Genomic DNA, 17,834 nt, shown 5'->3' with positions numbered 1-17,834 from the left:
AGGTCCCTGATTGTGAAAATGGGTTTCGATTATTGTTTTGTGTTTTTTTATAAACTTGGAGGTGTAAAATAAAATGCACTTAAAGTATGAAGCCGCTTACAACTGCCATTCCCCTAGCTCCCCCACAGCGAGATGGCACTTCAGCTTTGCAAGCCAGAGAGAATAGGACAAACAGTAGTCGTGAAGCTCAACATTCGCATAACCCCGCCCCTTCCCACTTCCTCCCAGGTGAGTCACCGAGACAAGTGCAAAGCCTAAGAGTGCAGCCATGTCTCTGAGAACCGGCCATGCAAAGTGCATTATTCCTGGCTGCAGTGCATCAAACAAACACACAGCACAGCCTTCCAACAGAGATAAATGTCACAATGAATGCTCTGGGAACCAAGTGTGTCTGTACAAAATGTCACGGAAATCCAACCCAGAGTTTTGGATGTTTTAGTCTAGACAAAAGTGATGGATCGACCAATAGACTGGCACTGCCATTTTTAGAGTCATCCTGCTAGCACAGTTAAAAAAAAAAGATGAAGTAGAGATAAATGGTTGAATAAGGGACTTGTTAGCATCAGAGTTTAGCTGGGTATTTAGCCAGCTGGGATCAAGATCCAGTGATCCAGAGTTAAGAGGTTGTGAAGGCAGTTACAGAAAAATAGTCTAGATTCAGTCAAAGCATGATGGACTTGTTCACCCTCTCAACCATATTTTAATTTGGCTGGTTTTCTAAATAAAAACGGTCTGCACTCAGTTTGATATGTTCATTTCCCGGGTTTCAGCACAGACTAAATCATACCAAGCATATTTCTCACAAATGTACCCAAAGCCGAACTAAAACAACACAGTGACAGCATCCAGACAGACAGGAGAGAGTCGAAAAAAGAAAGACTGGAGCAAGCGACCTTTAACCTTATCAATCACGTACAACAGAGGAAGGGAGGGAGAGGGAGAGACAAGGGAGACACACACACAACATCTCCCTAGCCTTATCAATCACGAACCAAAGAGGAGGAAGAAGAGGTAAAGACAGAGAGCCGGCATCTGTTTACCTTATCGATCATGTCGGGCCGGTTGGTGGCGGCCAGCACAGTGACGTCTTGGAGCTGCTCGATGCCGTCCATCTCTGTCAGGAGCTGAGCAAGGACCCGGTCGCCTACACCGCCGGGGCCCGAAGAGCTGAAGGGTGAATGAGAACATAAGACAGATGAGAGCAGAGAATGAAAAGAGGGAGAAAAAGAGGTGAGACTGAGGTGTGGAATGGACAATTGAATCAAAGGATGGATGATGGAGAGGGAAAGGGATATATCTAAATTAGTAAGAAAGTGGGAAAAAAGGAAATTATTGATGGTGTAAAGTGAAGAATTACAGATAGATAACAGACAGATGGGAGGAAGGACACTGTGTCCTGTAAAGTAGTGAAGGTGGGAAAAGAAAAGTAAAGAAACAAATGGAATAATTGATAAAACTATAGAGATGACGGAGATGAATGAATGAGTGGATGAATGGTACAAATATGTAGCAGCATGTAAGTTCTTGCTCTCTGGAGCCCGATACAACTCTTGCCTTAAGCCTTTCTCATTCGTCACCGATACTTGCTGTAGTACGTAATAATGAAAATTATCCAGTTCTCGAATACTTGTTTGGAACTTTTGCATAGTTTCAGTGACACTTTGTTAGCAGGTTCTTTCATTACCGCAATTATTCCTCTTCTTAAAAAAAAAAAAGAAAAAGAAAAAGCTTTGGCAGCAAAAGTGAGCTTTCCTGCCAATGACGTCCTACTGAACAGAACTCAAAACAAGACAGCAGAAAACAGGACATCCCACTCAAATAAAGCAGCCCTTCTTTAGAAATTAACAACTGTTTGTCTCTGTTTGAACTGGGCCCAGTGACTGATACATGTGTCGCCTGCACAACATGTGCCCGTTGGTGGGGGGCTGAGTGTTTGACCTGCTTGCAGCTTTCTTGTGAGCATCATCCAAACAACTTCACACCTCAGCAACACACTAATGAAGTCTGAAGTCGAGTTGGATGAGAAAATCGAATACGGACAGTAAACTCTGTATTTATTGTTAGATAGGTTTGAAACATTCTACCAGAGGAGGCAGTAAAACACTGCTTTTGTTTTATATATTGTGTATACATTGTGTATATACTCTAACGTAATGTTTAAGGCAGCACACCTGAAGCATGAAAGGCCGACTCTAAATACATTACAGTGTCCAAGTTCATGGTAATGAAGGGAAATGTCACACAGTGCATCATGGGATTCATGGGATTTGTTGACAGTAAGAATTAAGTATAAATATAAATAATAAATTATATATATATATGTCACCAGCTCTGTCCTTTAAGACACTCATCACTGTATTAGACACTGCATTACAAGGTGGTTATTTTCCATAGCCCAGTGCAGACAGTCACCCTTCCCAGCTCAAACACACACACACACACACACACACACACACACACACACACACACACACACACACACACACACAGTCTCTGTTGACAGGGCCAGCGGAAGTGCCAGACGTCATTAGCAGAGACAGGGCCGCAGAGGAACACAAAGGAGCTCTGTCACTAAGATATGAAGAGAGAGAGAGAGAGAGAGAGAGAAGGGGGGCAGAGAGAGAAAGTTTGGGTGAGGGGAGATAGTGGAGAGAAATGGAAGGAGGGAAGAGGATTAGAGAAAGGAGGACAGATGGAGCAGTGAAGAGAGAGAAAGAATATGAAGTGAAAAAACATGGAAGAAAGTGAGAATGAATGCGGTGGGGGACAGAGTGAGCAATAGAGGGAGGGATGACAGGAGAGAGGATAGAAGAAGAGGCACTGTGGAGAGAGGGAGACAGAAGACAAGGGAAGATGGGATGTGGGTGAGAGAAAAAAGAAGAGTGAAAGAGACACAATGAGCAAGGGAGGGAGAGATACAGAGAAATGTGAAGAGAAAGTGTTTCTGCCTTTCATTTAAACATTTTACTCTTTCATTTATTGCTCTTTTCAAATCCAATGATCCTTCTGTTTTCCTCTTCGTATAATTATCTGCACTTTTCCTTTCTAGCTTCAGTGTCAGGACTTCAATCAGTTTATATTTAATTCAGTCAATCCTGAACAAAGCAGAACGTCGTCCTCTAATTAGAAAACAATTCCTTTTCTCCCTTCTCATCAATCAGTCTCTGCCTCTATCTTAAGTTCTTTGTTTGTGTTCATTTCCACTTCTCTCCTGCTCTTCCTGACTTCTTTCTGTCTTCATCATTTCATTCCACCGGTCTGGACTCATGGCAGGTAGGCTGACAGATTTACAGGTGCGTCTCATCTCCTGTCTTGAGAGGAGGGAAAAAGAAAGACTGTCTAGTTGTGTCAACAGTTTTGAATTCTCGTCGGCGTGCGTGAGCCACTTCATTGATTAAACATGGCAGGAAGTGAAGACCAATAAATATCCTTTATAGATCAGTGCTAAGTGCATTTTTTAAAATGGCGAGTGGCCTCGAGGCACAGGTCCAGACCAACGTTCATCACAGCCGGCTGACAAACTCTCGTGCTGTACTGCATTATTGGTGAGCACCGGCTGCAGCTGGGTGGGGAGGCAGAGTCGGTTCTCACCGAGTACATTCGCTAAATTGAACATCAAGATAAGGAGGGGGGAGCTCAATCATACTGTAAAAGCACAGGGAGCCTGACAGTCCCACTGGCAAAAAAACTGATTGATGAAGACAAGCTGAAATACAGTTGTATCCTTTGGAAATGCGTCTAGACTGCACTAAACATCAAAGCACAGTGCTCCAGGTTTTTATCAGAAAATGCAAACTCCGAAGTGCTGTCTGCTGAACGGGCTGGCTTACCTAGCTTGGTATTTTGGAAGAGTTAAGTGAAAGAGACAAAATAAAGATGGTGGAAAACAGGAGCGGTGCTCATGCCCAGTTACAAAACATCCTGTCTTGGAAAACCGAGACAAGGCACCGGAACTGAGTCGGTACTGATTGCATAAATTACAGACTTACCAGCAATTTAATTTAATTCTTAAAATATGCAATTCATTCAGTGTTAGTGATTTTAATATTACTGACAGGGTCAGCTTTAGCAGTAACAATAATGGCACCAGTTTCAGTCCTGATAGAGAAGCAAGTAGTTTTAATGTGATTACTGTGATTTGAAGATTAAAATCAAAATAAATTCAAATTGATTCTTTTTTTAGTGCATCAATCTACTGAACTAGTATAACTTTTAATCAATGCACCGATGTAACAAATGAATCATTATACCTCTGGTTCGTGTCATATCATATGCTGGACACTTAGAGGAGAAACCAAACAGTTTCAAATTTAATGAATGTTTTTAGTGACACAGTTTTCAGGGCACTTTAACAAAAACACAAACGTGTACATATGATGTTGTGTGGCATTTGAAGATTCCCACTTAGGGCCCACATAGAAAAGTTATAAAGACGCCCCGTTGGCCTTTCTGTGCTCCTTCCTACGACATTTAGTTTCATCGACTGGTTTACCAGGAAGCACGCTGCATATTTGGCCTTCCCCATCTGCCGTGGACGGGCACAATGAAGTGTTTGTGTGCCTCCGATGTGTGTCCTCTGTCCGCCCCCCCCGTCCTCTTTCCTTTAAGCCACAGATGTTCCCAGTGCCATCCCACTAAAGCGCCTGCAGACAAGACTGTGTTCTGTGTTGGCCAGTAGTGAAAAGCCGCAAAAGTCCAAGAGGACACCATGGGAACAGAGTGGCTGGCTTTGATAGTGCAGTCATGCAGACATTTTGGGATGTTTGCTCGATCCATTCATAAGTGAATCTTTGTGAGACATGTGGCGACAGAGGATACGGCCGGTAAATTAAAGCAGGCCACAGTGATGACTGTGCATTTGTCATCGCTGGACAATGAATGACCACAGTGCTGAAAATAGTAAACACTGGACAGTGTGAACAGTGAACAGTGAACAATTACCCACGGAACTCTGAGGGAGGAAATGCACATTAATCACATGGGAAGGAACTGTCTTCAACATTATTTTTGTAGCCTCTTGGCATCTTTTTTTCTGATTCCAGGCCTCTTTCTATGGCATTAAGAAAAGAGAACATGGTGTACCTTCCTCTTTCACTGGCAAGTGCGTCGATCTCATCAAAGAAGACGATAGAGGGAGCGACGGCCCTCGCCTTCCGAAACACCTGCAAGCAGCGTCAGCAACAATGGAGAAGAGGAAAACAGGACAAATCCTTAATAGGACCAATGAATCACTCTCAGCCAGAAGTGCACGCAAACATACACAGGAAATACAGCACTCGTTAATGTCACATTGCATCCCAGGTCATCCGTTCATTATATCAACAACTAAAAATACCCAGGGCACCACAATTTTAACTGTTCAGTTTGGTGAGGATAACGTCACCAGGAAAGAACGTCAGTTTGCATAACTTTCCGTTAACATGAGGACAGTATGAAGAAACAACTGTAAACCATGTGCTTGCAATAATAAGGTAAGGGAAGTTAAATGGACCTACCTCTCTCACGGCTCTTTCAGACTCTCCGACATACTTGCTCAGTAATTCTGGCCCCTGAAAGAAAAGTTTGAGTGGTTTTCAAGTGTTAAGATTTGGTTTATAATTTGACATGCTGACAGCTTGAAATGTTTAGGTAGTTACGTTTCGTTTCATTGCAGAATCAATTGGTGACGCAAAGTAAAAAGTAAACTGAGCTAACAGACCCCTTGAGAGGACGTCTGATTCCGAGCATCTATAAATAATGTACCATCGTCATTGGGCTCTCATGACTAATCGTGGTTATGTTTTGTCTAGTGTCACCTGGTGGCGCTGAGTTTGTAAACGGTTTAAACCAAGAACTAACAATGTTAAAGATCACAGAGAAGCAACTGCTGCTCTGAGGCGACTTTTGGGGAAAAAAAAAACATAACAGAAGAACTGCAGAGAGAGAGTAATTCATGACCATAGCAGAGGATATGCTTTTCTACTGGTTACTGGCTTTCTGAGCCTCGATATACAGTAGAAATGAAAAAATATGTCAGTGACACCAACTGCACTGTGAGTTCAGCTGTAAAAACATGATCGTGATTGTGTTGTGTTGTTTGCTGACCAAACGGAGAGAGGACAAGGGGGCCACTTCAAGCCACTTCCCAGCTGTTTAGGCATTTCAGTGTGGACAAGAAACCTTTCACAAGCGTCACAAAGACACTTGTGCTGCACGTTGTCTTTATAGTCTATGAAAACTGCATTTTTCAGATTTAACTGACAAATCCTGCCCCCAACACTTCTACTTCTACCTCTACTATCTACACTACTACCATCTTTCATTTCACTGCTATTACGACTTCGACTGACTGAACCTCCTACGTCCTCTTCTTCTTTTAACTTTTTAAACCTTTCTCTCTTCTTCTCTCCCTCGCTCAGGAAACAGATAAACATCCACTCAACCCTCAGAAGAACTTCCTCCCCAGCAATCCACCCTTTCAACACCTCTTGGCTGACGGAGGAGACGACACTTAACTCCCAGTCCTTTTGTCTCCCGCAGTAAGTGTGGAGCTTGACTCATTAATCCCAGGTTCCTCTCTCTGTGGCAGAGTCAAAGGTTGGACATGGTGAGTTTTAAACCATTGACACTGTAGAGATACGAGCTGCATGTGAGTGTGTGTTTGTGTGCACGTATCCATCGGCGGATGTGTGCGTTTCAGTGGCTGCAGTGGGAGGAAACTGAAATTGACAAGATGATAATAGGGCTTTTTCACACAGAGGAAACAGGCTGAGCTTTAAAGTATCCACATTCAAATCTGGATAACATATCTATGTCAAAGCAACCGCTGCACTGGAAAAACCTGATACTGTTATTGCAGATGCTGGAGAGCAGCTTTCAGCAGGAGGGACAGGATGTTTTTTACCCTTTTCATAGAGCAAATACTCTTCCTGATGACTTAAAACCTGCTACATGAGACTATAATACAACCTCCTTTATATCACCTTTCTATCAAACACAATACATAATGATAATGTCTGCAACAGTAGCACGAAAGTGAAAACATTTTGAATTTCAGCTACAGCTTTTAAGTAAATTTGCATTAATTGTAAAATGTATGAGGGAAATTACAGCTGCAGATTCTAAAGCTGCTGTGGATGTAAAGTCTAGATTTGAAGAATTGAAGAAGATAATCTTGATAGCATTTAAAGGAAGCTTTAGCTACTTTGTCCCTGTGCAAACCACAACATCTTAGTGACAAAAACAACAAACAAAGCTAAATTAAAAGACAACTCACACCAGCACTGGCTGATGGTCTAACGTCCGTGGCTGAGAGCTCCTGTCGAAGCTTTCTGTCTCACGTGGCAACAGCTTTTCAAAATGTTCACTGATCAACAATTCAACAAGCTGATCAATCAATCTCCGTCAACCAGGCCATGATGGGCGGGGGCGAGGGTGACAGTGGGGGACGCAGAAAGGACGGGGTGATGAATGAGAAGGGACAAACACGGGGTCGAAGGTCAGACAAAGAAGTTCTCTGCAGAGGAAGCTGAGCAGTCAGACCGCCTTCAGGTCATCATGGAAACATCTTTCAACCCGTCCCAGTATCCTAGGGCCTACGTTCCTAATGGACGAATCTAATCCAAATGCAACACAGTAAGTAGTGAGCTCTATATATAGCAAGACAGAAAGTAAGAGTGTGAAGGTCACTGGCAGGTAACAAGTCCAATTTTTTATTCACTGCAATCTTTCCATAACTGTTTTGCCAGATCATTAAACCAAGAGTAAGATATGAAGAACCACACCTGTGATCCGTCGTTTGTTATTTATGTATGAAGTCTAAAAACAGCCTTTGCCATTTTACCCTCTTTGATTGTAAGTCGTCATCATCCACTGATCCAAAAATCGGACTCATTTTTTTTAATCTTGTGTGGACAAAGAAAATAAGCAACATCCCTCTGAGGAAATGGAAAAATGACTCGATGATGAAAACTCACTTTAATAGCCAGAAAGTTGAGCCCACTTTCATTAGCCAGGGCCTTGGCTATCATGGTCTTGGAGCAGCCCGGGGGCCCATAGAGCAGCACTCCTTTAGGTGGCTGGATGCCCATGCGGGTAAAGGCCTCAGGGTGCCTCAGAGGCCACTCCACAGCCTGCTTCAGTTTCAGCTTCACCTCCTCCATCCCACCTACATCTGACCAGCGGACCTGGAAGGAGGAGACAGGGGGAATGAGGGGATTTTGTTTTTTTAAGAGTTGGAGGACAGAAATATATATATTTTTTCACATTTACATGTGCGGTGGTGATGAATGCAAAAAATACACAAGATGAAATGTCCAATAAAATATCCCATTGATCTTCATTTTTTCCAAATACACAGACAATTCAACATCCCATAAACCTCAGCATTTCATTTGCATAAATGCAGCATACACCTTTGGCATCTAGTATTCTGAGATTTAACCTAAAGGGCTTTTAGGGCCAGTTTCAAACCTTTATTTTTGACATAAATAAAATATCAAGAAGGAGAGGAAAAAGGACAAGTTAGTAGTCGCAGTAGTAGAAACAGAAGAAAGTGAAGAGGATGACGGGGTAGCCAAAGAAAATAGTCAGAGAATAGAAGTGGTGGTAAACCGACAAGCAGAAGTCTTAGAAAAAGAAAAAGGAGCAGCACTGGGAGAAGCAAAAGAAGAAAAAGAAAAGAAGATGAAAAAGAACATAGTATTAGCAGAAGCAGAAAGAGAATAGACCCTGTCTGGAGTCAAAATGTTGAACCAAACTGCATCAGGTTCAGTGCTATTAATCTGTGGCGGCGTAAACACAAACACATCGCCAACAATAAATGCATCAGACCAAACAAACTCTGAATGCCCGCTGATGTCACTGATGTTCTCGGGGTCCTTTTTAACTTTCGGACCACCAGAGAAAATTGAAGAACTGCAAGCTCTTCCAGACTGATGACGGGGGCTGGGTGGGAGAGGAGAGAAGTGAAATATAAAAGCATATTTGGAAGGAGATGGAGGAGCTGAGGGCTCGGGTTGAATCAGGGAGACTCTGGACGGAGTGAACAACAACAGAAGGAGTCGGCCAATAGCTGTCTGTCTGACAGATGGAAGGAGGGAGGAAGGGGGGGAGACAGTCCGGCAGTGAACAAACGGAGGAGATAAAGCAGATAAGGAGGAGAAACTCTCATCCAAATCCTTCTCTCTCATCCTTCCTGTCTCTTTCTTCATCTAATCCCTCCGTACCTCTTTCCTCTTCTCTCTCTCTCTCTCTCTCTGCATTCATCTTTATCTCTTTTTTTTAAATATACCTTCATACCTGCTCTTTTCTGTCTTATCTCAATCTACTGCACACCTTTTCTTTTCTTTCTTCCTGCACTTGGCACACAAGAAACCAGGTTACTGGGAGAAATTAGGTTACACAGGAAGTTGTACAATGTGTTTACATGCACTGCAGTAGTCTGGTTTCTGTAAAATCTGTATACATGCAGCAGATCAATAATCAGATTTCTTCCCTAACCCTGACCTCATTTAGTTTGTTTTGGAACTTCATTACATCGTTGTTTTGAAGTTGTTTGTTTGTTTTCTGGTCTTGCAGAGTAGAAAGTTAAATGAAGTCTTTTCTGTCTCCAGTAGGATCCACATAAGATCTGATAAATTGTCCCAAGTGATATTACATGAGTCAGCGTTTGTTGGGCCTGAAGACTATAAGTTTGAAAAAAAAAAAAAAACAACCTGGAGGTGTGAAGTTTGAAAGGTGTGAGTTTACCAGACCTGTGTAAGTACATGCTGTTACTTACACCACGTTACTTATAGTCAGTGCGTGTAACTGCAGTGTTCATCTCCTTCCTATCTTCTATTTACCCCATTTCTCTGTTTCTTATCTGTCTTATCTCTCTTTCTTTCCTCTCTCTTGACCTTTCGCTCTCCCTTCAATACTGCTGCTTACCTCTCTCCCTTCCCCTCTTTTTGACTTCCTCCTCTCCCTCTTTCTCTCTCTCACATCCCACTCCCACCCCTCACCCTCCCTCTGCTCTCCATCCAGAGGTAACACATCCCAGGCCACCGGCGCCGTCTCCGGGGTACGAAGCACCTAATGGAAACCTGGCGTCTGGCCACATACTGTAAATACCGAACAATTTATGGACAATGCCGAGCGAGAGAGAGAGAGGAAAGGACAAATGGAGGGGAGGGGAGGGGAGGGAGGAGAGGAAGGGAGAGAAAGAAAAAGGAGTGTTGCAGAGATGGGGAGATAGGCCGGAAGCAGGCGAGCGAACCAGAACGCTCATTTGAAGGCTCAGAGAGGAACGAAATGAAATAAAGAGTGGAGTGAGATAAAAGCAACTGTAAAACAGGCTTATAGACAGAGAAATGGAGGAAGCAGGTGAGCAAGAGAAGACGGGCAAAGAGATAAATGAAATGAATGAACATGGAAAAGCAAATAGAACGGAGCCAGAAGAGACACTGTTCAAAAAGAGGTTTTGTGACCGGGCCTACAGAGGAAAGCATTTTATGAACAGTGATATGGAAGATGATAAACACTTTGTAAAGTTAAACTGGTTTTGGAGAAATACTTTGCCCAGTTTGGCTGAATGATGCAATTCACCACTAAAAATGTTCCAGCTTTCATTCTGGCATTAACAGAAGTTCCTCAGAGCCGCTGTACTGACATCAAAATGCATGAATGTTCCATGAAATGGTATCACTGCTTCCCCAATGTGATTTATTACCTGCCACAACATGGGTTAGAACACTGCACAGGGGGTGCAGAGTGTAAGTATAAACCAGTGAGATATTGATTACGGTGAGAAAGATGTCTAAACTTCTGTGATGACTTTATTGGTGGAATTTATTATTTACATCTACTCGTGCAGCTCTTAGTCAATGATGAAGATTTAACGTTTTCCAAGACGTAACACCCATTCAGGAATTTCAAGTCCCTGTTTCATCTGATCTCTAAAGGACCACACTTCACCTCAACGTCCACTTACTCGCAATTTCAATAATATCTCTATCTGCAGCTGCATTTATTAAGTTATAAGCTTTGGAAAATGTTTACTGTAATCAACAGGCTAAAACAACAAGAACGCCGATCACGTACTTCCTAACGGCTGTAACAGGCCATCGCAGGTTGTCACGTGTGATGTGTCAGGTCCACCACGCTTCAGTAAAGGCTTCTATGATTTGTGACGTGACACCTTGTCTTTATGTGGTAAGCAGCGGCAGACGATGCAGTAGACAAATCCCTATCATTTCATGATATATAACAACATATAGCCAAGTAAGTAAACCCTGCCCCTCAGGCAGAACGTAAATTAAAGAAAAGCTCAGAATGACATGCAGTCTAACCCTGCTATCTGAACCAGATTTAGAGGTTTAGGAGCTTTAAAGGCCTCCAGCCTCTGAGTTTACTGACAACATCCTCTCACCTGCCACTCATCTGAATACAAATCAATCGCTTGCCTCTTTCCATCGAGGATGCACTGCAACACAGTAAAGTCTCACCTTCTGCCCTTTTTGATGGATTGTTTAAGTCTTTGTAGATTTAATGGACTCATTGTAAAAAAATAACAATACCAAGTAACATTAATTGAAAGACACTTTGTCACGAATGAAGCGTCTGTGGAATTAGAAGGCAACGTTTTGACTCACACCTCGCTGTGCTGTGTTTTTCCCCCCTTCTTCCCTCCCTTCCTTTTTGTACGAGACCCAGTTATTATCTTTTACTGTTGTTTTCTGAACTTTACAAGGGGCCTCTCAGGCTCTGGCCCTTTGATGGGGTTGAAAGGAGGGTGTGGGGGACTTCTCAGGCAAAAAAAACTCAAGGGAGACGAGGAGTAAGTTTAAAAGGAGGACTAAATGGGCTTGTTATACAGCTGCCAAATGAAAATATTAAAGCCAGACTGCACAGTGGAAGATGATTATTTAAAAAAAAAAGAAAAAAAAAAGAAAAAGCAATGCTGGTAAAACAAGAAAGATGTCAAAAAGAGGAAGAATGTCTTGTCGCAAACACAAACAAAGGATCAAGAATGAACCTTGAATATAATGTAAATCGAGAGGCATAATCTGTAAAACTTAAACCTCTAGATACGTGATCTGAGAACGTTTCCGAGGAACTCGAGGCGTGTATTCATCCGGCACCACTGGAAGTTTCTTATATAAAATGGATTAGAAACAAATGTTTGCACTCATGTGGATATAATCAAGTCCGGGGCTCTGCGGCTGGCCTTTCAGCTGAGCTGTGCTAAGGGGATAAAAAAAAAAAAAAAAAATTCCAAACTCAAACTCACTCCTCTCGCTTGTTTCCAGGAACTGGCCACAAGGACTGAACGTCTCTGGGTGAGCTCAGTGCAGAGTGTTGCAGGGAGAAGAGGGGAGGCGGGGCAGGAGAGTGGGGGGGTGAAGGGATAGGAAGGACGTTTCTTCTTCTTCTCCTCTTTCTCTTTTTTTGGTTGCTGGCAGGAACCGTCAGCGACCCGATCTGCTTTCAATTACCGGTGAAGGATGATGTTAGCCCTCTTCCTGTCCGTTATGTCTTGCACATGCAAACTCCAAAACATCCTGAAGTCTCACCACTGTCCTCTCATCCCTCCCTCCCTCGCTCCCTCCCCTCCCTTGCTCCCTCTTTCTTCCTCCATTCGCTGAGAGCAAAGTGATTCATCTTCATTGCAGTGGAGGGTAAAATGGCCATGGGGTCATTTCCACTCTTCCTCAGCCTGACCCAATCTTTTAAGTGCCGGTGATTCAGTGGTCAGTGGTCCAAAGAGTAGTTAAAGGATTTTCTGAATGTGCATTAGAGGGAAACAAGGCGACATGGCTGCTGTTTATAAGCTTTTAGTTTTTCCTGTGGTGATAACTGACGATGCTGTTTCGGTTATAAATGTGTTTTGTGCTTAAAAATGAAGCAAAGACTGTGTGACGTAAACCAATGTGCATCCTCCCGGGGGCCATTGCAAGGTTGAATGCAGCTGAGACACGACTAATGCTGATTACAAACATAGGCTCCACTACAGATTGTGTCATTAAAGATGATGCTATAAACTAGGCAGGCATGTGAAGGGAGGGTCTCTACAATCCATGTGCCTCTTAATGATTTTTTTTTCTGAGTAGTCTCTGACATGTAGCACTGAGCTCCAGCTGAAATGTAGTGAAATATTCTATTTTCTCTTTGATAGCTTTTTCTTGTTTTTCTACAGCTGCGGACCACTTCTAAACTGAAGCCCACTTACCATCTCTGTATTGGTCACTTGTGGTCCAGAATGCTGTCCTCTAAGAGGTCTTATGTAACACAAATCTTGATTTCTTTACATGGTCTCCTCATTAAATTCAGACGTTTTATTAGCTATTGGAGCTTTATATCAGCAGTAGGTCTCTGAGGTCCTTTGATCAGGGCCTGAACCTCACTCCAGGCTGAAAACTTAAAAAAAAAATAAGGCTGTGTTTTTGCCTCTTAAACCTTGGTGCTCACTTTCTTCAGACTTGAGATGCATATCTTTTATTGTAATGCTTTTTTCTGGAAAGGTGCTAATAAACTTTTCTTCCTTGTTTACACGCTTCTTTTGACCAGCTGCATTTCTTTAATTCCTCTTGGGTGACTTAAAAAACAAAAGACAGACAAACTTTGGCAAGATTTAAGAACTATATCTGTCATTTTCTGGGCCTGGAAAGCATCAATTTTCCTTTTTTTCCCAATTTTGTCTTTTCTTTTGCTCCTTGAACACTCTAACTACAGACAACCCTTCATTCACATTTACAGCCTGTTTTCACCGCAGGAACTTTTCCAGGGGACCAAGAATCTTAGCAGGAACCTTACTAGCATTTCAACCAGAGGAACCAGGACTAAATGTTGTTATTCTGACATAAACAAAGTCTCTGCCCCTAAGGTAGTTGGGACATTCTTATGGGTCTGCAATTAATGGGAGAGGTCATTCGAAAAAAAAACAGAAAGAGACAGTGTGTGTGCATGTTCAAATGAAGGAGAGACAAAGACAGAGCGGTGATCAGTACGGTACCTTGGGGACATCGATAGCAACCTCCCTCATGGCGCTGGGCTTCACAACAGACATGGCCCACTGGAGGTCCTGCAGAGTGACAGTCACTGTCCCCATCAGCTGCTGGTCTGATGGTTGGTGGGAACCTCCCAGTGCTCGCCTCAGTGCAAGCAAACCTGTAGAAAGAGGGTTTATGCATGTTAGATCTCTCAGTGAGATAATAATGCCTTGACTGGAAGAGACTGAAAGAAGTCATCAACACATCCAAGTTTATAAAAAACAAGTTTCCATCATACTGTAAAACAGATTCAGGCACAGACACTACAACAGAAAAGGTGAATCACATAGAAAACAAAAGACTGTGATTTGAGGCATAAAAAGGGATATGAAAGTGGTGTTTGTTTGCCTAAAGAAGCAACACTAGTATCGTTGTGGCTTGAGGGTTTTCATTCCAAACCCACATTCACCCAGTCCAACTTTGTACTCAAAACATTCAGGCTTGTACACGCTATGATGATACACGCCTGGCAAATGCAAATCTCAAAATGAACACTAATTCCCCTTTTGACGGCGAATATAATTGGACCGGCATTATTGGGGAGAAAAGAGAGTAGGCCGAAGGGAAGGGAAGTGTAATTGAAGCGCTTAAGGTTTGAATACCCTCAGTTCCAGAGATTTCTGCATTTGAACAAAAAGAAGACAGCAAAACAAACACTGACGTGTCAATATCAAGAATGAGCCTTTGTTGAGCCTTGCAAAAGAGCGCACCACAGACTGATCTGAAGGAGACAAAGCCTGGGCACAGACAGCTCTACAATGTGCTGAGGTGATGAATGAGTACAGACATACAGTACAGCACACACTTCTAAAGAAGGGCACAAAAAAGATTCCATTTATTCACAGGAAACGTTAGAAAACATGCATCCTCTTCCTGCATCACACTAATAAGACTTACAAAGTGCTAGGACAAATCGTGGGCCTAATCCTGCCCTCTAACATTAGTATTTGGCCCCGCAACCAAAGCTGAAGTTTGTGCTTTTATAATTTACATGAAAACGTTTCCATAATTTCTCCTGAATCTACCGTAACAATGTAAATACAAAGCCAGTGAAAATATATGCACAACATAAATGACCGTGTAACATTTACTAATAATAATTTACATCTCAAACACAAACAGGTGGCAGTTTAACAGAAATGGCTTTTCTCAGGTAACAACATTAACAGCACTTCCATTCAAAAGCAGGCCACATTTCTGAGCAATTATCTGCCAAGTGAGTATTAAATAAGCTGTAGCTCTGTTAATCTTTACTTAATTCTTACTTAATGGAAGAATTACATCTGAATTCAAATAAAATTCTAAAACAAACTTAAACGAAATACTGAATACTGAAAACACTCTAACAAATAAAATATATACAGCATACAGTAGATGCCTGAATCTAATCCTGACCACTTCTTGTTACTGAGAAACAGTGTTGAAACTCTTCAAAATGGTGGCCAGGGAGGGTGTTCTTTAGTATTTATAATTTTATTATGCCAAAAGAACAAAATCTAAAAATGCTAATCATCACAGAAAAGAGGAGAAGAAGAAAGCATTGCTCAGAGCATCAGTCAAATGCACACGGAATGGTTTTTTTGTGTTTTTCTGTTTGTAATTTCATCCACTTTACATTAACGAATGAGGTCAGCAGGTAGGTCTGGTTGCAATATTACCTACAGTCGTTACTAAATAGGCTGGAATGTGTGAGAAAGGAAAATAATGGCGCTACAATAACGCCATGTGTACATCAGCTTGCATCCAGCTGTGCAGATTTAACCCCTACAGGTGGGAGGACAGGTCTTTTCTGAGCGAATTACATGCTAAATGTGGGCAATGATTAGTAGTTACAAAACCAGCCCACAACCACGTTTCCAAGCCGAGACTTACATTAGACACACAACCATTTCCAATGCACATGTGCATACACCGCACAGACACACACACACACACACACACACACACACACACATAAACTCTTGGCTTCCTCTTCTGAGCTAAAGGGGGCGGGGGTGTCTGGGCGGGAGTTGGGGTGGCGAGGGCTGGAGGGGAACGGACGTGGTCCAGGGCTGGGGGCCAGGGAGCAGACGAGAGGGGATTTACGATCAGACAAGACTGCATCCTGTTTATATTTTCCAGGACCCGTCCGACAAGGCGAGGGACGGACAGACAGACAGAGGGGAAAAGAGGAAGAGGAGAAGGAGAAACACAATTAATACAAGCAGGTTTGTCTTCTGTGCACACGCCAAGCAGAGGTCAATGTGTTTCCCAGTCCTGGCTCCCTGGTGTATGATGTCTTTCTTTCGCTCTTTCACTCTCTATCCCCGTCCACCCACCCTCCCTCTCGCTCTCGCTCCCCAGAGGTCTAAACATCCCATCGTTCCACCTGGCTGTCGTTTCAGCTCTTCATCTGCGTTAATGCTTCAGACCAGCGCTGCTTAGACTGCACAAAAACATCTGGTCGGAGTGGAAGGGACGAGGCAAGACAGGACAGGATGTGGAAGGAAGCTGGGGTGAGGAGGGAGATGAGGAGCACCAGCCACAACACCATATGCACTAACCCCAAACCATCAGCTGCCTGCCCTGTGAAGGTGGAGGCCTCGGCCTCCTTCACTGCTGAGGATATGATGGAGGGAGGAGGAAAAGCTGAGAGACTGCTGTGTTTAGATCTTGTTTTAAAAGATAAAAGACACTGTACAGCTGAAGAAGATCTCCAAGTGCAGATCCTTTATCCTGTTTTTTTTTTTAAATCATTACTGGCAGATCTTTATGCTTACCAATTATTCAGCTCTCTAAAGAAATTACTAAACAAAAGTACACATAATGCGAATGTGAAAAACAGAAATTAAATTGAACACAACACACTACAATTGTGGTGCGCTCAACTTTTTAAGAGAGAAGAAGGGTAAAAGCCTGCAACCACTTGCTCAACAACACATGAAACTCCATAAGAAAAATGTTTTGCATGTTGAAGTCTTCTGAAAGGTTGAGATATGATGCTTTATAGTTTTTCGATAACAATTCTGTAGACGACTACATTTCCGCAAAAGTTCTCGTTCTAGATTTCAGTCCTCAATCCGGTACCTAAGGTCAGATGATAATTCAGAGCAGTGAGCAAAGACACGCAGCTAGTTTGAAGAGTCAACTGCGAAGCCGCATACAGCATAAGCCCTGCAGACTGAATAACTCAGCTGACAAATGTTTAATAAATGTTTCACCAAGAATCATCTGAATCTGTCTGGAGTGAACCTAGCACTTTGCCAGCAGTAATGAAAAGCCTTGCAGAGAAACAGCCTGGCCAGAGGGGAAATGGGGTTCATAAGCCGCAGAACTCTGAGTCCAGCCTGGACACCCGGAGGGCAGCGGAAACTTGATTCGACGATGTGACTAACATTTTGCCTTAGGGATTCTCTCTCTCCTGACTGCTCTTGGCTGACTCCAAGCACACATTTGGTTTAGTTATGAAAACATCCGATGGGAAGGGAGGAGGAAAAAAAAAAAGAGGCAACACAACACAATTTAATCTGAACCTTATGTGGAATCATTTTCCTCTTTCTTTCTCTTTTTTTTGCACTCTGTCTTTCCAGAATGCTTCGAATTCGCCAGAGATCTAGTGGGAATTGAGAGAAAAAGGGGCCCCTTAAATGTACAAGAATGCACATTTGCAAAACATCTCACTAGGGCCCAAACTAGGTATGGAAGAGATGGAAGAACTCGTTTCACAGAGTTGAAGCTGACCAGGGAGAGGGGAGGAGATCCGTTATTTGTGGTCTTTCAACAGGGATGGTCTTCATTATGTGGGTCCAAAGCAGACCTGCGTCCAAATCAAGGCCTTCTCTTCAG

General features: G+C 42.8%; 1 protein-coding gene across 1 annotated transcript in view; it reads right to left on the bottom strand.

The window, feature by feature from the left end:
- spata5 (spermatogenesis associated 5) overlaps positions 1 to 17,834 on the bottom strand; it is a 93,427-nt gene that overhangs the window by 63,123 nt on the left and 12,470 nt on the right. The window contains exons 11-15 of the mRNA XM_041049009.1: positions 13,973 to 14,127; positions 7,956 to 8,165; positions 5,496 to 5,549; positions 5,083 to 5,162; positions 1,041 to 1,167 (exon numbers count right to left, since the gene is read on the bottom strand). Coding sequence (XP_040904943.1) covers positions 1,041 to 1,167; positions 5,083 to 5,162; positions 5,496 to 5,549; positions 7,956 to 8,165; positions 13,973 to 14,127 — 626 coding nt within the window. The remainder of the gene's footprint in view (positions 1 to 1,040; positions 1,168 to 5,082; positions 5,163 to 5,495; positions 5,550 to 7,955; positions 8,166 to 13,972; positions 14,128 to 17,834) is intronic.

Source organism: Toxotes jaculatrix, chromosome 10 (genome assembly GCF_017976425.1).
Source record: "Toxotes jaculatrix isolate fToxJac2 chromosome 10, fToxJac2.pri, whole genome shotgun sequence".
NCBI classification, from domain to species: domain Eukaryota; kingdom Metazoa; phylum Chordata; class Actinopteri; family Toxotidae; genus Toxotes; species Toxotes jaculatrix.
This window is presented reverse-complemented; position numbering and strand designations above follow the sequence as displayed.